The sequence below is a fragment of the Neofelis nebulosa genome, chromosome 10 (assembly GCF_028018385.1).
Source record: "Neofelis nebulosa isolate mNeoNeb1 chromosome 10, mNeoNeb1.pri, whole genome shotgun sequence".
In the NCBI taxonomy this organism is placed as follows: domain Eukaryota; kingdom Metazoa; phylum Chordata; class Mammalia; order Carnivora; family Felidae; genus Neofelis; species Neofelis nebulosa.
Window position 1 is genome coordinate 20780117 of NC_080791.1, and position 23165 is coordinate 20803281.

Consider the following 23165-nt stretch of genomic DNA (forward strand, 5'->3'; position numbering starts at 1 on the left):
CAGGTGTAGTCTAGTCTCAGAGACAACACAGAGAGAAATGTCAAAGAATGTTCAAGAAGACACATTTGCTCAGTTTTGGCTTTTAATCTCTTCCCATGTGTGCCTTCAGACCTTCCTGAGCATCGCAAACACACCAACCGGTCTGGCCACATGTCTAATTCTCCCACACTTCACCTACCTCCTACTGGCCTCTATCGAAGTAACTTGTCCTCCATCCTGTTCCTGTTCGTTGCTCTGTTCGGGGGGCCCTGAACCCATCTGCCCTTTATTCAGGTGAGGATTCTCTCTCCCGTGTCTTTCCTACTCTTCACCCATTTCAGTGATTTAGGTCCTAGCTACTCGATGCAGAGTCAACAAACCCAGCACCAGCATCATTTGGAAATTTGTAAGAAAGGCACCATCTCAAAACCTCAACCATACCGACTGCATCAGGATCTGGATTTTAGCAAGGTTCCCCACAGGATCGGTGTGCACATTAACGTGTGAGAAGCACTGTTGGAGGTTATTCTCTCCCGGAGCTGAAATCACCTTTCTTTGTTGTTTCTTCCTCTGAATCTCTTTCTTCTGCTTTTTTGCTGTGCCAGAAAGCATCATGCCATCATGAAAAGCCCAGCTTTGAAGAACAGTTTTTTTGTTTTTTTAATGAAGAGGTGTCTTTAGTCTTTTTTGCTTGCTTATTTATTCATTTGGTGGGGGAGGAGCAGGGGAGGAGGGGAGGGTGTCTGAGGTGGGCTCTGGGCTGATAGCAGAGAGCCCAACGCAGGGCCTGAACCCAAAAACCATGAGAGTCATGACCTGAGCTGAAGCCAGATGCTCAACCGACTGAGCCACCCAGGCGCCCCTGAGAACAGCTTCCTAAGAACAGCTTTCTTGGATGAAGGATAAAAAACTGTATTTTACATTTCAGTATTTTGCCATCTGTATGTAGACTCAGAGACTTCATGGCAGTGAAATGTGCATGTCCAATAGCTTATTAAGACAAATTGTATTACGCTTTTGTGTTTGCAGGGAAGACATGTTATAAAATGATACCTTCATCCACATAGAACAATGCTAGCAATGTTACACGTTAGCATTGTTAACAATGTTAGCAAAGTGAGCTAGCACATTGCAGAAAAATACTTTATTTAACCATCTACTAAACAGTAAGTTCCACCATTCTGGGGTTAAAACTTTTTGTGTTGTTTTGGAACGCTTTCCAAAGTGATCTGTTTACACTGAGCCAGACCTGATTCAGATTCTCACATTATTTCAGGAACTCGAAAGTGATCTGCTCGTGTAAAAGGTGTTTTTAAACATTTTAATGCACCACACAGTACTGTTAAAACTATGACAATTGAAACTATTTTACAAAGGTGGAGTCCAGATTAGCATTGCCGAGTAGAAATATATGCAGGCATATGGGTAATTTAAAATTCTAGAAGTCCATTTTTTTCCAAAAGTAAAAACAAGCAGCTGAAGTCAATTGTAATACTTCAGTTTACTTAACTTGATATATCCAAAATTTTCTCATTTCAACATGTCAAGATATAAAAATCCTAATGAACTATTTCATGGTTTTGTGTTTTTGGTGCAGATCTTTAAAGTTGTTAATGGATTTTATACCTACAGCACTTCTCAAATCAAATTAGCCACATTTTAAACGCTTAGTGGCTGCATATGGCCGGTGGCTACGATATTGGACAGCACAGGCCCAGAATATATATATTTTTAAATCTGACCTAATTGTCAAATCCCCATGACCCCCACCTTTTTTAAAAAAATTGTTTTGAAAGACAGAGAGCATGAGTGGGGAAGAGGTAGAAATAGAGGGACAAAGAGAAGACCAAGCGGGCTCTGCCCCATCAGTGTGGAGCGCGATGTGGGGCTCGAACTCACCAACAGTGAGATCACGACCTGAGCCGAAATCAAGAGTTGGATGCTTAACTGACTGAGCCACCCCAGGCTCAAGAAGGAAACCATCAGCACAGAGCTGCAAAAAGAGCACTGAACTACGAGTCATAAGATTTAGCTCAACCACGGCTCTAAGACTTACTATATAATACTGGACTCCTCGTAAATTCTCTCAGAGGTTCATGCTTTAACCTGTAAAAGACAATAAATACTTTAATTTTTTTGTGCCAATTAAACAAGACAATAAGGGGGCGCCTGGGTGGCGCAGTCGGTTAAGCGTCCGACTTCAGCCAGGTCACGATCTCGCGGTCCGTGAGTTCGAGCCCCGCGTCAGGCTCTGGGCTGACGGCTCGGAGCCTGGAGCCTGTTTCCGATTCTGTGTCTCCCTCTCTCTCTGCCCCTTCCCCGTTCATGCTCTGTCTCTCTCTGTCCCAAAAATAAATAAAAAAAATAAAAATAAATAAAAATAAACAAGACAATAAGTATAAACACATTCTGTGCATTGCAAGGTCTATATAAATGTATTTGTAAAATTCCTACTTTAGATGTTGTGACCTCACAGCTTTATTCACAGGTTCGACTCTACTTGCCCCTTTTTGGAGGAGGGGGCAACACACAGCTGTGTCCAAGATGAGTGTCCACGGCCTCTGACAGCTATTGCTGTGGTTCAGTGGACTGCAAACGTTGGAACCTCCAGAGCTCCGGTGGATAATCAGGAGTTGATGTTCGAATCTGGGGCAATACTTCTCCAATATGAGCATTGTGAGTGTGAAACTCCCTTTCCTCCTCGGGACATGCTTGCTGAGTGCCTCTTCCTCTTCCTATCCTTTTTACGTTAGGAATAAAGTCGGGTTAATTATACCTTTTCATCCTTAAGTGTCTACAAGACCACAGCGAAAATGAAGAGCAGATTTAAATGAAACTGTGACTTCTAGTCTCAGTTTACGTATTGTATGTCTGGAAAAATAAAGATCAGTAATTCTCAAGAGTTTCTTATCTCCTGGGGTTTACCGTATTTGTATATTTGTAAGAACTGTCCCTATCATCCTCTTTTTACATAAGTAAACTCAGCCGATTTAATGTGGTCATGTTTCTAGAGTCATGCAATTAATATAACCCAACATTAGGAATTATTTAGGACACAATGCTAAAGAAACGGAATGGATTTAAAAAAAGTGTATAATTTTCTCATAGAAATTCTTTTAAACTATAGAAGTAGATTTCTAGTTTTATGTATATATTTTAAAGTTTATTTATTTTGAGGGAAAAAGTGAGAGAGAGAGAGAGAGAGAGAGAGAGAGAGAATGAGTTGGGGAGGGGCAAAGAGAGAGGGAGAGAGAGAGAATCCCAAGCAGGTTCCACACTATCAGTGCAGAGCTTGATGTGGGGCTTGAACTCATGGACTGTGGGATCATGACCTGAGCTGAAATCAAGTTGGCTGCTTAACCAACTGAGCCACCTAGGCGCCCCTAGTTGTACATTTTTAAATGACAAATGATGAAGCCTTTTTATTTTTTTTAATTAAAAATTTTAGGGGCACCTGGGTGGCTCAGTCGGTTAAGTGTCTGACTTTGGCTCAGGTCATGATCTAGCAGTTCATGAGTTTGAGCCCCGCGTGGGGCTCTGTGCTGACAGCTCAGAGACTGGAGCCTGCTTCGAATTCTGTGTCTCCCTCTCTCTCTGCCCCTCCTCCACTCATGCTCTGTCTTTGTCCCTGTCTCTCTCTCTCTGTCTCTTGAAAATAAACAAAAACATTAAAAAATTTTTCTAAGTTAAAAGAAATTTAAATTTTTATTTAAATTCCCATTAATTCACATACAGTGTAATATTTGTTTCAGCTGTACATTATAGTGATTCAACATTTCCATACAACACCTGGTGTTCATCACATGATGAAATCTTTTTGATTTGTTTATTAAGCATACTTAAACCCTCTATCATAGATTAGGCATACTGAAAGAGGATTTAACATGAATCCCTTCAGAACTTTGCAATCTAGTGGGGCAGAGTATATTGTTCAACACACGACTAGCCTGACAAATGATTGTATGAAGGAAGGATCGTATACAGTCCTCCGTGTACTAAGCAGTGGGTAGTGTTTGAGCTCAGAGAGTAGCAGAGCACTACTGTCTATAGTGATAAAGATAATCTTTATGGAAGGGTAGATTAAGCTTTTAAAAAATGTTTATTCATTTTTGAGAGACAGAAAGAGAGAACATGAGTGGAGAAGGGGCAGAAAGAGAGGGAGACACAGAATCGGAAGCAGGCTCCAGGCTCTGAGCTGTCGGCACAGAGCTTGATGTGGGGCTCGAACCCACGAACCATGAGATCATGACCTGAACTGAAGTCAGACACTCAACCGACTGAGCCACCCAGGCATGGCTGGGAGGGTAGATTTTACACTGAGCCTTCAGAAGTGGGGACAATTTGCTCAAACTGAGTGAATACAAAAGGATATTCAAGGACTAGAAAGGTCCTGAGCAGAAAAAGTCTAGGAAGCAGAAAGTGGAAGGAGTATGGAAAGAACCTGGGGATAAAGGCAGCAGAGTCAATGCTTCCTCTTTTTGATTATGGGCAACTCATGTCAGGGATGGCTCTGGGGCCAGCCAGGCAGTCCCTAGCAGTGGCTTTCCGGGACGGTGGGCACCATGTGCTTGGTGACCTCCGGACGAGCCCCTAGTGGCGCCCTTAACTGACAAACGCACTTGAGAACTCCAAACTTTCAGAACAAACTACTGGACTCAGGTCCAACTGTGGCAGAAATTATGACATTATTTGTTTTCAATGACTTCACAGTTAATTAGTATCTGCTACAGTAAGACATATGCTAAATTTTTGGAAGTGGCGAAAAGGTGGATCAAACCTAGTACTTGCTGTGAAACAATTTCTGTTCTTAGGTAAAAGCGCTTTTGGTACCAGTCATATTTCCCCAGCTATTTTTCTTGTTTTTATTTTATTTTATTTATTTTATTTTATTTTATTTTATTTTTTTAATGTTTATTTATTTTGGAGACAGAGAGGGACAGAGCATGAACAGGGGAGGGTCAGAGAGAGAGAGGGAGACACAGAATCTGAAACAGGCCCCAGGCTCTGAGCTGTCAGCACAGAGCCCGACGCGGGGCTCGAACTCACGGACCGTGAGATCATGACCTGAGCCGAAGTCGGCTGCTTAACCGACTGAGCCACCCAGGCGCCCCTATTTTTCTTGTTTTTAATTTTTTTTTGAAGTGTGTTTGTTTTGTTTATTTATTTATTTATTTATTTGAGAGAGAGAGAGAGAGAGAGCAGGGGAGGAGCAGAGAGAGAGGGAGAGAGAGAATCCCAGGCAGGCTCTGCACTGTCAGCACGGAGCCTGATGCGGGGCTTGAACCCACAAACCATGAGATCATGACCCAAGCCAAAACCAAAAGCCACACATTTAACTCACTGTGCCACCCAAGCACCGCCCCCCCGCCCCCCCAACTATCTTTCCTCTGTGCTGACCACCACTTTGGCACCTTCTTCCACCACACGTATGCACATGTACGCAGGCCTCCTTACCGTTTGGGAACTTGTTGAAAGAGGGATAATTTCTCATTCATCACTGTGTTCCTAAAACCTAACACAATGCCTGGAATATAGTTGAATTTGCTCTTTTCACCATCTTATCCCCACCAGGCATCTAATTCAATCAATATACTTTGTTTTTGGGTGCCTGGGTGGCTCAGTAGGTTAAGCATCTGACTCTTGGTTCGGCTCTCGCTGCTAGCTCTCTGTCTCTCTCCGAATCTCACACGCTTATTCTCTCTCTCTCTCTGTGTCAAAACAAATGAATAAAGTTAAAAAAAAAAACTTTGTTTTCTCCTATCTAGAAAATCATGATCTGAGAAACCTGAAAATAGGCCAACTTAGAGGGGAGGATTTCCATTTACCAGAAAAATTGCAAAATGAGATCAACTTTTTCATCCAGCTTTATTGAGATATAGTTGGCAAATAAAAATGGCATATATTTAAGTTGTATAATGTTATGATTTGATATACACACATGCACACAACATCGTGAATGGTTTCCACAATCAAGCTAATTAATGCATCCCAAACCACACATACTCACAATTTTAAAAAGCTTTCATTTTTAAGATGAATAAGTTTTGGGGATCTAATACACAGCTTGGTGCCTCTAGTTCAGAATATCATATTGTATACTCAAAATTTGGTATGAGATCAACTCTTAACCAAAAGAAATCAGTCATGAATGATAAATTTTATGGTATTAGAAAAGCAGATACTTATTACACAATATTCTTCCTTATTCTTACAATCAAATATTATCTATTTTATTTATACTTGTTCTAGCAATATTATTTCATAGGGGTCTACTGGAAGTGTATTTTAAACACAACACTTTAAGTGTAGTAAAGATACCCACTGACAGCCCATGAATCATACGTATTGTGAATAATGTTTAGTAAAATAAATCTCAGATTGCCCTATTATGGTGTGTGTGTGTGTGTGTGTGTGTGTGTGTGTGTGCATGCATGTGTGTGTGTGTGTGTGTGTGTGTGTGTGTGTGTGTGTGACTGCCTTGCCATGAAAGTAGTTTATTTCGGAACAAAAAGCTATTTGTGGGGTGCTTGGCTGGCTCAGTCACTAGAGCCTGTGACTCCTGATCTCAGGGTTGTAAATTCCAGCCCTGCATTGGGTGTAGAGATTACTTAAATAAGAAATTATATTTTGAAAAAGCAATTTGTAATTTGTTATGTAAATATGTGGGGTTGTCTGATTGTAAAATGCAATATGATCCAAAGGCTAAGAGAAATGTTCAGATTATCTGGTATACTTCATTGTAATATGGATAAGTCAAAGTTGAGTCAACAAAAGCAATGTCTTAATAGTTATAGCCAGAGTTCCTTCCAATGTGCAATGTTATTCTGTGTTCTACTTTGTTACTATTGAATCGAAGGTGAGCTGAGACCCTATATATAACTGTTAATGCGTTGTTTGACTTAGAGTAATCATTCTTGATAGATCAAACCCTTTCTCTGATGACCCCCGTAAGTCATTGATCTTCATTCCCACGCACATAATTACGTGATTTATTTTCCACCACTGGCATGGTAGAATCAACTGAAAAAGTGCTAGGGTATATGTTGCCTAAGAGGGCATTCTCTTTAATTCTTAGGCAAAGGGTATAGGATTTGAGATGTTGGATCAAGTGAAATAACTAATATGAAAACCAACTTAGATACTACTTTGGAGATAAAATTATAGAACATTGATCTGACTTTACACCCAGTTACTCTCCCATGCCTCGTCTGGGGAAGTTTCTATAATGAAATCGAACATGGAGATCAAGAAGTCACGCAGAGATAGCAATATAAAGGTAGAGAATGGTTTGGATGAAGTTCTCTTCTTCCTTGTCTCACTCGTCTACACTCAAACACAAAGATTCAGGATGCTGTCACTAGGCAGAGAAACGAGAAAATTATAAAGTCAGGTGAACTGGTATAAGGCCAGGATGCTAGAGGTGGTTTTGTGTTTTTGTTTTTGTCTTTGCTTTTGTTGTTGTATGGTTTTGTTTATTTGTTGTTCTGTTTTTTAACCCCTTTAAAGACCAGAGCCTTCTGAGGCTTTTAGTTAGCTCACTTAGGTTTGGGCCAAACTGTAAGATCCACACACAGCCTCAGATGCTCTCATCGTCACTGTCATCAGTACTAGAAACACCCCCTTCGGGAGAGTCTACCCAAGAGTGTGGGGCAGCCTCCACCAGACGTTGCTAGCCATTGTAGCTCTAACAGAGTAGAGGTCCACCACTGAAGGTCGTAAGTGGAGACATGTTTTTACATTTGGCCTACGTGTTGTATTTTGCTAGGTGTTGATCCAAGAAATGCTAAAGGTGCAGCCACACCTTACAGAGACTTCCACTAAAGTTAGATGTTTGTTTTTTGTTCCCTCCAACACCACAAAAAGGCAAAGAGAGAAGGTGCAGAGTCAAATCTCAGTGACAGCTCCGTACTGTTCTCAGATTCTATACCTCTCTGAGGGTGGATATTGTTGATTTTACTAGGTCAAACTCATCAGATCAAGTTCCTGCTTTGTCTTCATTTAAATTCTTCAAGAATTCTTGGCCTTGATGTAAATGGAAACTTGAAGGTGGCCCCCATTATATCATCTGATATGTCCAGATGTGTCTGTACTGCCCACTGCCCACAGACACACCATGTACACACACACACACACACACACACACACACACACACACAGGGAAGATAAGGGGAAAGGACTTGATATTTGTTGAGTACTGATCCAGACATTTGGAAAACATTATCCCAGTTGCTAGCAGTAACTACTCAATGAGCTAAACATGGGACTCCATTTTACCCTTGAGATTACCCAAGCTCAGAGTGATTGCAAAATCTACTCAAGGCCACACAGCGGGCAAGTGGCAGATCCGCAAAGAAGCGAATCCACAAAGCCTCAGACCAGAGCCCATGCCCTGTCGCCCCAAGAGGAGAGTGAGCAAGAAGATGGCTGCTTATATTTGGAGAGAGAAAGAGGACATTTAGTGCCTCCTAGGGGATTTAGCCCACATCACCAAATCCGATTTGGAGCAAATATTTTCCCCAATAATAGAGCCGGTGAACTTGGCTAGAGAAGTATCTGCTAATCTTTTTCTCACTGACCTCTCCAAAAAATGCACCAGACTCAGAATCCGCATAGGTATTCAGGTGATTCATGAAAAGAAGCCCCGGAAGTAAGGCCCCTCTTGTTTCAGGATTCTTGGACTCCATCTCAAAGACCCTGGGCACTGTGGAAAGGGGCCTAGAGAATAGGGAACACATCCAAAGACCAAGCACCACAACATTCCCAGGTGGTCAGTGCTATGACTGCAAGAGGTTCTTAAATGTTAGTGTGCTGAAAAATCTTTCAGCGCATCTGGAAAAAGTTGGTCCCCCCCACCCACCCGCAAAGTTCTGATTCCATAAATCTGGAGTTGGAAAAAACAATCTTCAACTTCCGTAAGCATTCCAGAGAGGTACTGAATCAAGAAATCCTGGGTGTGGCAAAATGTCATCACCCAGTTTTGTCCTTCAGGGAATCCTTTCTGCAAGCCCAGGCCCAACCTCAGGAAGGCATCCCGATGAAGAAGAGAACAGGGGAGCCAAGTGACAGGAGAAATCATCTGGATGGAGGTTTAGACACAGACCACAAACACATGCTGTGTTAGACTATCTGCCCATAAACACCACAGTTAACCACTGTCACTGAGGCCAGCAGGTGGAAGGGGAAATTCCAGTTTTATGTACGTGCCCCAGGGTTTCATGTTGATTCTTTATGTCTTTCTCTTCAGGAGATGTCAGGAATAGCTGTTTCAGCACAGGGAATATGATACAGTCTTGCCTTGAATACATGTTCCTATGATACAGTCTTGCCTTGAGTACATGTTCCTCGGGCAGGAATCAGACAAGCCAGGTCTCAGATTGTGAGGTCTGTTAGCGGATGGTCTCTCAATCCCAAACTGGAGTATTTCTGGGGGAGCACAGGGAGGTAGCCACCTTTCCCTTTATTTTTTTATTTTTTAATTTATTTTTAAATTTTTTTTAATGCTTATTTATTTTTGAGACAGAGAGAGACAGAGCATGAACGGGGGAGGGGCAGAGAGAGAGGGAGACACAGAATCCGAAAACAGGCTCCAGGCTCTGAGCAGTCAGCACAGAGCCCGACACGGGGCTTGAACTCACGGACCGCGAGATCGTGACCTGAGGCGAAGTCGGACGCTCAACCGACTGAGCCACCCAGGCGCCCCTCCACCTTTCCCTTTAAAGTGAAGGAAAACACTTTATCCAGGCGAGAGTCCCAGAACAGTACAGTTAATGAATTGCCCATTAATTCCCAGCCCTTGGAGACAGAGCCTCACAACGCCCTCATTCTTGAAATAATTGTTGAGATCATGGAGGTACCTAATCAAGCGAATAAGTGATGGAGACACTGATTTAGGTGAATAGTTATTCCATTTTCCTTTATGGTCTCTGGAGTTTGTTTCATTTAGGAAAAGTTTTAATTGCCCCAGATGGGACTATATTCAATTATGTACAAGGGAATCTTGTAATTGGGGATGCTACAGTATTACAGTTTTTACTTTCCACAATACCTTCAAGTGAGAGAACATTTGTATGTATGTACACAGTCCTCAGTGGATTCCAATGTTTACAACTGGACCTTCCATGGTTATCTGTCTTAGGAGTGACATGATTCATGATTTGTGGTCTACAGTTCTTTTTCAGATCCTAGTAAATGGCTAAATGTGTGCATGGAGTGGATATTCAGAGAGAGAGAAAGAGAGAACACACATGGGTTTCTCATTTTGAAGATATTTTGAGATCCTTTCCTGCTATTTACTAGCTATTGTGTGGCCTTTGGGTGAATTATCTCCTCTTTCTAAGTAAAGTTTCTCATTGATAAGATAGCTATAATTCCAACGTGTTCTAACTGAATGTTAATGTTTTTTGAAGGTCAAATAAGAAATACACGCAGAAGTGTTTTATAAGATATAAAGAGATTTGGGGTGCCTGAGTGGCTCAGTCGGTTAAGTGGCCAACTTCATTTCAGGTCATAATCTTGCAGTCTGTGAGTTTGAGCCCCACGTCGGGCTCTGTGCTGGCAGCTCAGAGCCTGGAGCCGGCTTTCGATTCTGTGTCTCCCTCCCTCTCTGCCCCTCCCCTGCTTGCTCTCTGTCTCTCTCTGTCTCAAAAATAATAAACATTAAAAAAAAATTAAAAAATATAAAGAGATTATACTCATGTATCTATGGAGTACTTGGGGAGGAAGAAGGGGGGCAGGGAAGACACAGTGAGGGAGTCACCGATGTGACCACCTGACTCCTCTGATTCCACCCATTTTTCTGGATGGGTGCCTGTACAATTCATGAAAACCAACTTTTACAAAAAAAAAAAAAAAAAAAAAGCAAACTATTTCAGGAGAATGTTATACTTTTGTATATCAACCCAATGGACTTTTGTGTGCTCATTGAAGTTATTTTAGAGTTTCTAACTGCCCATGCTATTAGCTGCATATAGTACCTTTGGTTGCAACCATGTAGAACCATGAACATGTGTCACATAACCAGAAACTGGAGGGTAACAAGCAAAAGGAAATTAGCTGTTGTTGTAGGATAGTAGGATTTATGACTTTTTTCCTAAATATTCTGTCACGTGTTGTTCTCCTTTCTTCTTTTTTGATTTTGATTTTTTTCTTTTCTTAAAAAAATTTTTTTGGGGGGGCACCTGGGTGGCTCAGTCTGTTAAGCGTCCGACTTCAGCTCAGGTCACGATCTCGTGGTCCGCCAGTTCGAGCCCCGCGTCGGGCTCTGGGCTGATGGCTCGGAGCCTGGAGCCTGCTTCCGATTCTGTGTCTCCCTCTCTCTCTGCCCCTCCCCCGTTCATGCTGTGTCTCTGTCTCAAAAATAAATAAACGTTAAAAAAAAATTTTTTTTTAACATTTATTTAGAGAGACAGAGCATGAGCGAAAGAGGAGCAGAGAGAGAAGGAGACACAGATTCCGAAGCAGGCTCCATGCTCCGGAGCTGTCAGCCCAGACCCTGATGGGGGCTTGAACTCACACACCGTGAGATCATAATCTGAGCTGAAGTCGGATGCTTATTTGACAGAGCCACCCAGGCGTCACTTTTCTTTTCTTTTTAATAATGATGCAAAAATGCTTTGTTTCTCACCAGTTAGATCTCTCTTTGCTTTTTTTTTTTTTTTTTTTTTTAATTTTTTTTTCAACGTTTTTTATTTATTTTTGGGACAGAGAGAGACAGAGCATGAACGGGGGAGGGGCAGAGAGAGAGGGAGACACAGAATTGGAAACAGGCTCCAGGCTCCGAGCCATCAGCCCAGAGCCTGACGCGGGGCTCGAACTCACGGACCGCGAGATCGTGACCTGGCTGAAGTCGGACGCTTAACCGACTGCGCCACCCAGGCGCCCCTCTTTGCTTTTTTTTAAACAGATATTTTCTAACTTTGTCAGTTTCTAAGTCATCAGAGACTAAAAACTTCTGCCTTTCCAAGATCTCTCTCTTTAGCTCTTACTGTTAGAGGTAGAAGGGAATGAAACTTCTTTGCAGTACAAGTCCGTGGTGAGAGAAAATTATATCACCCTTAGGGCCTCTTCTACATTTCCTCTGCAGCAACAACCTGGGAAAGAAAGCCCGGAGTTTTGTTTTGTTTTGTTTTGTTTTGTTTTGTTTTGTTTTGTTTTAAATATGGAACGCTTCACGAATTTGCGTGTCATCCTTGCGCAGGGGCCATGCTAATCTTCTCTGTATCGTTCCAATTTTAGTATATGTGCTGCCGAAGCGAGCACATGCCCGGAGTTTTTTAACCCTCAAGAGAACCAAATGATGGGGCAAAAAAAATCACAGTACAGGGATTGGAATGGAGGACAGAAGACAAAATGGATGAAATAAAGAAAGCATGTGTACTAATAACTGAGGGAGAAAACATCTCACAGGTAAAACATGAAATACTCTGGTGACTATATACATAGAAATCCTATACCTGGGGGTAGAGATGAGGAACATAAATCGCTAAACCCTCCTTTTCCAACACTTTTCTAACACCATAGGTCAGATCCTTGAGGTACTGCTTCCCTTATTCACATGTCCCCTCCTAGTGCATTTTGGGGTGGGGAAAGGTGGACGCTAAGGTGTGTGGTCAATGTCAGGGCAGTGGAAATTCATCTCCCCAACAAATGTTGTATAAGGGGTGACAGGCACTATTTCAGGCACTGAAGATACAATTATAACCCAAAAAATATGCCTTCTAAGAGCATATGGTCTATGAAAATACACATGCCTACAAAATATTTTAACATTTTGTAACAAATAATTCCAGAAGTATGCATAGGGTGAAGCAGAAGTACAGAAAGGAGACATTTATTGTTATGTATGTGTTGAAAGGTTTGTTCCTATCAAAAAATGAGACTTGGGGTGCCTGGGTGGCTCAGTCGGTTGAGCATCCAACTCTTGATTTCGGTTCAGGTCATGATCAGGCCATGATTTTGGCTCAGGTTGTGGGATGGAGCCCTGTAGGAGGCTCTGTGCTGAGCGTGGAGATTGCTTAAGATTCTCCCTCTCTTCCTTTACCCCTCTCTCCCACTTGCAGGCTCTCTCTCTAAAATTAAAAATTAAAAAAAAAAATGCAACCTGAAAGTGAATGATTGAATGAATAATTAGATTCCTTTTCCAATACCAAAACCACAAAGACATTGTCCGGTCATAGCGAGAAAGAAGGTACTTGACCTACTCTTTGGTCGGATTTCAGCTATGCAAATCCCAAACACTGAATGAAAACAAAGACATCTCATTTCCCTTTTCTACAGAGATTTAATACCCACACAGAGGTTTAATACCCCACATATTAAAGTTACTGCTTGAGACAGTGAGCAAGGTTAAATAAAATCACCTCATTTAAACTTAAAGTTCAAAAGAAGGAAATCACTTGCCCACTAACCAAAAGGCCAGTTAGCAGTCTCTTATGCTTTGGCTCTCTCCCACTCTAACCTCTTTTTTTTCTGTTAAAAACTGAGAACAAACTGAGGGTTGATGGGGGGTGGGAGGGAGGGCGGGGTGGGTGATGGGTATTGAGGAGGGCACCTTTTGGGATGAGCACTGGGTGTTGTATGGAAACCAATTTGACAGTAAATTTCATATATTAAAAAATAAAAAAAAACAAAAAAAAACAAAAAAAACAAAAGGCCAGTTAGTGGCAGAATGGGGACTAGGGTGCAGGGTTATTATTATTATTTTTTTTCCTGCTTGATAGCACCCTTTACATCGATTCACACAGATTGTTAAAGAGATTCCTCTTGGATATGCATGGAAATGTTTTACATTCTTCATAACTATTCATAGCTATATCTTAGAGGATATTCTATTCTCAAAGGCCCTAAAACTGCTCTGAGCATTTGGAAATTGCTTAAGTATTATAGGTAGTAATAAATCATCTTTGTTCCATAATTCTTCATTTTGAGACTGTTTCCTATGACACTGCTCAACATTTCTGTACTTTCTTCAATTTCTTGATGACAAATGAGGCAGAGAACCTTTACAATATGTTTTTATTTACCATTTGGATATTCTCTTGTGATGTGTCTGGTTCATGTGTTTTGCACATTTTTCTACTAGAAAAATTTTCTCTCTTATTTATTTATAGCAGTTCCTATATATTCTGGATACCAGCCCTATGTCAGAGATGTGTATTTCAAATGTATTCTTTTACCCAACTATAGGCTTTCCCTTTGACATAAATACAACTAAGGCTCTCTGGTGAAACTAAAGCTCTTTACTGGAACAATCTAGTGAATACTTCTGGAGGTCATGAAGGGCACCTCCTTACCACATAGTCCACAAATGCAGGAGCAGAATCCTACTGTGGTCTTGTCAGAAGGAAATAACAATATAGCAGTCTAATAGAAAGTGAAATTTATTACAAAGATGGTGAAAAAAAAGCCTTAACACTCAGGTTTGAGTACTTAGATCCCGCGGAGCAGAAACTGAAAGGGCTCTACATAGGCCAAAGGAAAGACCATATCAAATGAGGCAAAATTCTGAAACTAGGTCTCTGTCACATGAAGTGGATTATATACTCAATTTTGCAAATCTTTGCTTCCTCTTTTCTCCTCACCAATTCTGAGAAGCCTGGTTTCAGGTCTAGAGTACGTTCCATAGATTCCAGTGGACCTGGGGTCGATCAATGGATACACTTTTATATGAGTGCTTTAAGTTTGGTAATACTTACCAATATTACAAGATGTAATATGCCCCTATTGCAACTTATTACACCAATGGTGAAGCATATTGCCTTGTGATGCTGGGTTTCTTCATTAGCAATCAATCCTCTTGGAGGAATATGGATGATAGATGTTAGCGCTCCCCATTAGAAGAGAAGAATCTCCTTCTGAGCAAGCAATCCTGAGAAGAGGTCTGATGGAGAAAAAGTCATATGAAAATGTCAAACATAACCATCAGTGAACCCTAATGTAAACTATAAACTGGGGGTTAAAACGTTGTATCAATGAGGGTTTATTAATTGTTAACAAATGTACCACTCTGGTGGGGGATGTTGATAATGGATGAGGCTGTGCATGTGTGGGGGCAGAGAATTGTCTGTGCTCAATTTTGATGTGACTCTAAAATACTCTTAAAACGTCTATTTTAAAAAATGTAGAAAAAATTCCTAAGACATAGACAGCAGTGCAGAGAGGAAAAAAATAACCTTAAATCCTGGCATATTAAAAAAGAATTTTAAACTATCTTAAGAAATTCAAGGGGATAAAAGCAAAAAAAAAGGGGGGAGGGGGAATAAGGTAACAGCCTAAAGTAGTGAATATATTAAAAATAATGTTTTCGGGATACCTGGGTGGCTCAGTCAGTTAAGTGTCTGGGTCTTATTTTTGGCTTAGGTCATGCATGATCTCACAGTTTGTGGGTTTGAGCCCTGCATTGGGCTCTGCTCTGGCATCGTGGAGCCTACTTGGGATTCTTTCTCTCCCTCTCTCTTGGTCTGTACCCTGTTTGCACGCTCTCTCTCAAAATAAATAAATAAACTCTAAAAAATGAAAATAAAAGGGGCGCCTGGGTGGCGCAGTCGGTTAAGCGTCCGACTTCAGCCAGGTCACGATCTCGCGGTCCGTGAGTTTGAGCCCCGCGTCAGGCTCTGGGCCGATGGCTCGGAGCCTGGAGCCTGTTTCCGATTCTGTGTCTCCCTCTCTCTCTGCCCCTCCCCCGTTCATGCTCTGTCTCTCTCTGTCCCAAAAATAAATTAAAAACGTTGAAAAAAAAATTAAAAAAAAAATGAAAATAAAAGACAAATATCCTACGATTTCACTTATATGTGGAATTTAAGAAACACAACAGATGAACACAGGGGAAGGGAAGGAAAAACAAGATGAAAATGGAGATGGAGGCAAACCATAAGAGTCTCAAATACAGAGAACAAACTGAGGGTTGCTGGAGGGGTTTTGGGAGGGGATGGGCTTTGTGGGTGATGGGCATTAAGGAGGGCACTTGTTGGGTTGAACAGTGGGTGTTCTATGCAAGTGATGAATCACTGGGCTCTACTCCTGAAACCAATCCTACACTTTATGTGAACTAACTTGACTTTAAATAAATTAAAAATAAATAAATAAAAAGCTACAACCTGTAAAATAAATAAAATAAAAAAGTGAAATTACCTTTTAAAAAATAAAAATAATGTTTTCAAATGGATAAATACACAAGGACCTGTTGAAATGATGAACAAAGTGATAACCTCCTAATAAACCAGATTAAGGTGGGGAGGGAGAGGGAGGAAGTAAATCTACAGGAAAAAAATCAATCCTTATCTTTTTGTGACACAAATATTTCAAGATGAAATTGTCTGCGATTGTTTCAGAATAATTCAGGGGAGGGCCATTGAAATTGGATGAAGGGTACCTGGGAATCATTATGTTATTCTCTATTTTTTCCAATATTGCACATTTCCCTCTTGAAACTACAATTCTACTTTTCTTTTCCCCCCTTTTTTTTTGCTATTTATTTCATCTAGTTGCCTGTTAAAAACAAAACAACAACAAAAACTGCCTGTCTCTCTTCTGCCTCCACTCCCGCCCTCATTTTACTGAAGATGCTGTGACCCAAACCACCAATGACATTCTGATTGTCCATAAAGTGATTTTTGTTCAGCTCCTACAAAATGTGATTTCCTTACAGCATTAGCTGTCATTGCTCAATCTCTCCTCAAAACTCCAGCCTCTTTTTACTTCCTCAGCAACACTTGTATCTCTCTACCTTCTCTCTGACTGGTCCTCCTTTGCTCTTTATCATAAATATTGACGTTCTCCAGAATTTCCTTCTCTGTCTCTTGTTACATCCCTACATAAGGATATGCACACATGTTTCAACTGCCGTCCCTAGACTGATTGATGACCCTTAATCTGTTGTCAAGTTCCAGAACAAAATTCTGTCTATCATGTGCCCTGTAGACACCTTAAACTGAACCCAAACCAGTATTTACTAGCTTCTTCAACAGGCTTGTGTTTCCAGCCATATTTTACATCTTACTTAATGGCATCGTTGACTACTGTTCTCCCTAGCTGAATACATGATTTCCTCCTTGACCTGTCTCTAGCAAATCCCTTACATCCTACCAGTTTCTCTAATCTGGCTACATCTTTATATCCTTAGTGCCATCATGTATAAGTTTAAAGGAGGCTTAAGTCTTTCAGCCCAGGAATCCTACTGTTAAGGATCTATTGCATAGAAATAAAAGCATCAATATGTAAGAGCATAATAATATAAGTTGCCATAGTGTGCTCTTATGCTATGACCCTCTTGGTCCTTCCACTACACTAGTCCCCAAGGGTCAAGGGTCAAACAAATAGGTGATTCTATGGCAGTTGGCAGCCCTAACAGCAAACTGGCCCTGATAAAGAAAGGAAAGGGGAAGGGGGGAGCTCATTTTCAAGACTACCCGAGGTGCTGGCTGCTGAGGCTTGAAGTTCCTGAGAGATAAAGGAATTGCCCTAGACGCAGAAGGGAGTTACCAGCCCAGGAACAGCCTGCATTCCAGGGCAAACTGAGCTCTCTTGCTGCACTCAGGATGACTCCAAAAGCCACACCAGGTCCAAATCTCCTGGTGGTGTTGGCTAACATTTCTTTTCTTGCAACTACATCTCAGCTCAACCTCTCCTCAAATCTGCTTCCTTAAACACTGGCAGATGTGACTCTTGGCTAAGTAGTCCCCAATAAACTCTCCACACACAATTCTCCGCCTCAGAGGTGCTTTTCCAAGGAGTCCAAATTAATACTATGGTAATTGCCTACATGTCATTTGTTTTGTGCCAAGAACGCTTTTTAAGTGCTTTACATTCCTAAACTCATGCAATCTTTTTACAAAACTCTTGTGTAGTAGGAAGCATTGTTATCTGTAAGATCACAAAACTGCTCACCGGTAGAGCCAGGATGTAAAGCCAGGATCATGAGTCCATTTTCTTAACCATGGAGTCTCCCTTGTGAGATTAAATATATTGAGCATTGTTTTTTTTAAAAAAAATTTAGAATAAAATATATCAAGATATGTACAGAGGTCTGGAAGAAAGAAAGCACAGCATGTTTGAAGCAATGAAAGAAATCCAGTTGGCCCATGGAAAGGTCAAAGAAATAGGCAGAGAGAGGCCATTAGATATGACTTTTATCTTAGTTCAGTAAAAGGCTTTTTTTTCGGGGTACGGGGAGGATTTTAATACAAATCCTCTGACTCTGAGCTTACCGAATACCATAGTGGCCTACTCAAGGATCCATAAATGTTTTCTCTGCCAAGTTACAAAGACAATTGTCAAGAAATAATGGTCTGGCCTTATAAATGATATTGGAGTGCAATGCTTTGGTGTATCAAGCCAGCTTTTGTGGTTTCAAGGTGCTGGTCTACTTCCCAGATGCCTACCTAACTAAACTTCTTTAGGCGTTCCAAATGAGGACACAAGTTTCTCTAAAACATCCTATATTCTGAATGGTCATTACCTTTTGTGGTACTAGCTGGCTGACTATTCCTGTCAACGATCTTGAATGCCTTTTTCTCTTCACTGATCCCTACCAAATGTCAAGTAATCCTGGAACATATAATCCTAGCTCTAAAATTGGACCTCTTTAGTCAGGCATGCCTAACCTCTTTCAAGGCCTCTAGTTATCACTAAAGCTGGCAGCTCTCTCTAATATTTGATATTTTATCTCCCTCTATATTGGGTAGCTCTCTCATGACCTGTAGCTAGCCATGGTCCTCCTACTGCACCAGCCATCAGGGTCAAGGGTCAAGTCAATAGATGATTCCATGGCAGTTAGCAGCCCTGACAACAAGGCAGGCCCACATATAGGAGTAGTGGGGGGTGGGATTTATCTTCTTTGGTCCACAGGCTTTATGAGCTCTGCCCCTGCCAATACCTCAGCAATCACTAAAATTTAGATTTTACTCTTCCTCTTGTGAAGAAATAATCAAATTAGAGAAGAGCCATCTGAGATATTGGTGGTGGTCTCGGCTTGAAATCCCCACTCACAATGGGGAACATATCACCCAGAGGTATCCAGGCCACCAACATGGTCTTCTCTTCCTGGGCCTTAGTCTTCTTGGCCATAGGAATCATCATGGAAGAATGGGTTGAACTGACATTGGAAACAAAGAAAAATACAGTAAGCCACAGTCCCTGGATATGTTGCACTACTCTTTGGCCAGAAGGTCAGAACTGCACTATGGAAAGAGATGGGTGGAGAGGGAGGGTTCATCTTTCCTTGACTTCCATTTATCTCACCGGCTTACTCATTATTATTCTCTGGGGCAACTTCTGCTGGCTGCATTGCACCCAGCTCCATAATCAAGAGTCAAGACTGACTCTAAAATCTCGCCATTTTGAATATTTTGGAGAAAAGTTTAGAAGCTCACGGACTTCACTGCTGGACATTTGAGAGACATTGGCAGTAGCAGCAGGGTGGTCAGCACATCTAGAACATGAGGGAATAAAAGAAAGGTAACTGGCAACAAGGAAAATAGCTTGTTTTGCCACTGGAGGAGGGCAGGATGAATTATATTTAACAAGAAATCTGTTCTGTGAAAAGAATAGAAGAGAAAGAAACTTACAGAAACACTAAGAGAACAGTTTCTTCTGGTTCTCTTTTCCACTCAGCTTAAGGCCCCCTACCTCTTTATTCTTTCCCCTTGTTCCTCTTTATTATTTAAAGAAATATTTTTACCTCATTCTGATTTTTACCTAGAGAATTGTGGAAATTTCCAGGTGGAAGTGAGCCTAGAAAAAATATCTGTCCTTCTTTCAGCATAGCTTCTGCTTTCCAACAGATGGCCTGGAAGTGGTCAGGACCATGATGATTTTGGTTCTCATCCTTTCCTTCATCCATAACTTGTTCCTGGGTTTGGAATCTACCTACCTGATTCCTCAAACTAAACATACCCTCTTCATCGCTGTCTTCCTCAGTTTCTTTACAGGTAACCTCTTGGCTCCCCTAACACAGGCTTGGAGATAAATTTGGTTTAAGGATCTAGGCTGCAACCATCCTAGTTCTTTGGCTCAGATACGCAGCTTCTGAATTGAATGTACCACTTAGCAAGGTTGGGTTTTTTTTTTTTTAATGTTTATTTATGTTTGAGAGAGAGAGAGAGAGCACAAATTGGGGAGGGGCAAAGAGAGAGGAAGACACAGAATCCAAAGCAGGCTCCAGGCTCTGAACTGTCACCACAGAGTGCAAGGTGAGGCTTGAACTCACAAACCATGGGATCATGACCTGAGCTGAAGTCAGACGCTTAACCGACCAAGCTACCCAGGGCCCCGATTTTTGAACATAGTGCAGTTGTATGTAGGAGGTTTGGAAGTCAGGCATATCTTGGGTTAAGACTTGAGTAGAAGAGCCAAATTTCCTTAGAAGGGATTCCGCGCCCCCCCCCCCCCCCACCGCCTTCTTTTGTCTGGACATTAGGTCTCCTTCTGCTCTGTGCACTCCTAATGTATCACCAAAAGCTAAGTCAAGGTAAAACCGTGTACTACTCCAGTTACAAGATCACCTGGATCATTTTCACTGCCTACTTAAATGTCTCCCTCTTTGTGGCCTCTGGTGAGTGTTTTCAGGGCCCCTGATAGGTGATTAGAACCAGTCTATCCCCGTTAGAGGAGAGTAAAAGGATGGGAAAGCGAGATGGGGAAAAGTGCCAATCCTTACATTTTAAAGGGCAAAAGTTCAGGTGACTCACTCTCTGAGGGCAGTTCCTTCAAGGGCAGAGTTGGAGATGAGGGCTGTGTGAAGTATTCAATAAGCTTGCCTCAAGGGCAGCTCTCATTTCTGCCCTTTCTACTGTCTTTCACACCATCCCCACTTCAGGACAGAGATAACCATCCAAGTCATGACTAAGGAGAGTTGCTGATAGGGAATGTTTATTGATGTGGCAAGGGACAGTATACCCTGGGTGTCCAGTGTAGTGTTGAGGCACTTGGAGGTCAGAGACAAGCAATATCTGATGTTACGTGGTCACCTGACAACCCTGGAGACCCTCCTTTTCTTAAGAAGTCTTGAAAATTTCATTTGGAATTGCACTCACAACCCAGAAGCATGTCTTCTTTCAAAATGACATGAACAGCATTTAAGCTATTGTGTATACACTTCTGGTCTCGTCCACTAAAGCATCCTCCTCTCCAGTGGCCTGGGGCAGTTCAAAGGGACCCACAGGGCTTTGGGTTGGAGTATCTCTGCTGACATAGAGGGAAGTATTTCTGTAACTCTCCATTGACCCCTCATCACCCTTCCCTGGCTTCTCTTTTCCCCAGGAGTCCTCTCTCTCCTACAGTACAAACAATCCATCAAGAGCTTTGCCTGCCTGACCATCCTCCGTACATCCAGCAGAGAAATTAAGGACAGACAGGAGTCTGAGAGTTCTATCAAAGTTATTTCCTTACCAGAACAGCCCGCAATGCTTCGTAGTATTGTTCACACAAAGGAAGATTTTCCAAACAGAGCACACATCCAAACACGTCGTGTAACCTGGGCTGTATGATTTGACAATGTATCTTTCAGTGTGTGCTTGTCTTAATAGAAACAACGTTGTGTGTATGTGCATTGTGTCTCTACAGCCGTGGTGTCTTTGTTTGGCATTATTTAATGCAAGTGACTGGGTTAGGGTCTGTAAGAAGATCCGGAAGGTGGTTTTTTTATTTTTATTTATTTATTTTTGATCCTGACCTGCTGAACGGTTTCTTTTATTTGTTCTCACCATTTAATAACATTTGTTATTCATTTAATGACAAATAACAAATAACAAATAATGAATACTTGCTGTATTGTTAACTCTGTACATCACACTTATTTTATTGTGAAATATTTCAGACATTCAGAAAGAATACAAAACGTGATAAACACCTGTGCACACATCACTCAGCCTTATGAAATTTTACAATTATGCCCTATTTGCTTTAGATGTTTTCAAATTAAATTTACAGACAAAACGGATGTTCCTCTAAAAAGTTCCCTAATCTCATTTCCCTCCCTTGCTGCTCGTCACAAAACACTTTTAATGATGCATCGCTGATCATTTTACATTCACATTGTCATTTTTAAGAACTTAATGCATCTTTAAAATTATATAGATTAGCTTTCCAAATGTTCAAAGATCATTAAAAGTCAGACTGTACAGATCATTTTTGCAGCTTGTTTTTTTCACTCAACTGCGTGTATGGTTTTGGGATTCATTACGTTTTGTTTGACTTCATTCATTGAAACTACTGCTAAGTTTTCCATTGTAGACATATAATGTAAAATATTCATTCTCCAGTTGATGAAAATCTAGTTGTTTTCTTTTATTCTGTTATAAATAGTGCTGTTATGAACTTTCTTATACACAACTCCCTCTGTCCATGAGCCAGAATTTCTCTTAGGGTGTTTATCTAGGACTAGAATAGCAGAAACTATCTTTATTGGGGTGCCTGGGTGGCTCAATCAGTTGGGTGTTGGACTTCGACTGGGGATTTGTGAGTTTGAGCACCGCATTGGGCTCTCTGCTGTCAGCACAGAGCCCACTTTGGATCCTCTGTCCCTCCCCCCCTTCTGCTCCTCCCCCCTCTGCCCCTCCCCCATTTGCACGCGCGCACTCGCTCTCTCTCAAAAATAAACATTAAAAAAAAGAAAGTATCTTCCTTTTCAAGTTAACTAAATATTGACAAAGTGATGCAAAAAATGGCTGTTCTAATTTATACTTCTGCCAGCAATGTATGAAAATTCTAGTTTCTTTGTACCTTGCCAGTCCTTCAGTGATCAGTCTTTTTAATCTCTGAACTATCACTGAGTTTGCTCACTTTTTAAGAAAATGAGGGTCTCCAGGGTTGTCAGGTGACCACATAACATCAGATATTGCTTGTCTCTGACCTCCAAGTGCCTCAACACTACACTGGACACTCAGGGTATACTGTCCCTTGCCACATCAATAAACGTTCCCTATCAGCAACTCTCCTTTTCATTTCATTATTGAGTTTTTGGATTTCCTCTTCTCTGAATTACTGTGTTTGGCCATTTTTAAAATGAATGATTTGTCTATTTCTTATTGATTTGTAGTTCTTATATATTGGAAACTAATACTAACTGGTCGTGCCTTGGCTTTTAACCTTGTTTATGAGGTTTTTTTTTGTTTTACAGAGGTATTCAAATGAAATGTAATACAATAGATCAATCTTTCCCTTTTAGTTGGTGCTTTATTGTGTCTTACTTA

General features: G+C 41.3%; 1 protein-coding gene and 1 non-coding gene across 2 annotated transcripts; one reads left to right on the plus strand and one right to left on the minus strand.

The window, feature by feature from the left end:
• Nucleotides 1-12130: 12130 nt before the first annotated feature.
• On the minus strand, nt 12131-12237 carry LOC131489016 (U6 spliceosomal RNA). Its single transcript, XR_009250377.1, has one exon. It is a non-coding gene; the product is annotated as a U6 spliceosomal RNA (small nuclear RNA).
• A 5134-nt stretch (nt 12238-17371) lies between these two features.
• TMEM225 (transmembrane protein 225) lies at nt 17372-21711 on the plus strand. The gene is made up of 4 exons (XM_058687131.1): nt 17372-19142; nt 19758-19904; nt 20393-20527; nt 21235-21711. The coding sequence occupies exons 1-4, from the start codon at nt 18965-18967 to the stop codon at nt 21459-21461; spliced, it is 687 nt and encodes a 228-aa protein (XP_058543114.1). The 5' UTR covers nt 17372-18964; the 3' UTR covers nt 21462-21711.
• The last annotated feature ends 1454 nt before the right edge of the window (nt 21712-23165 follow it).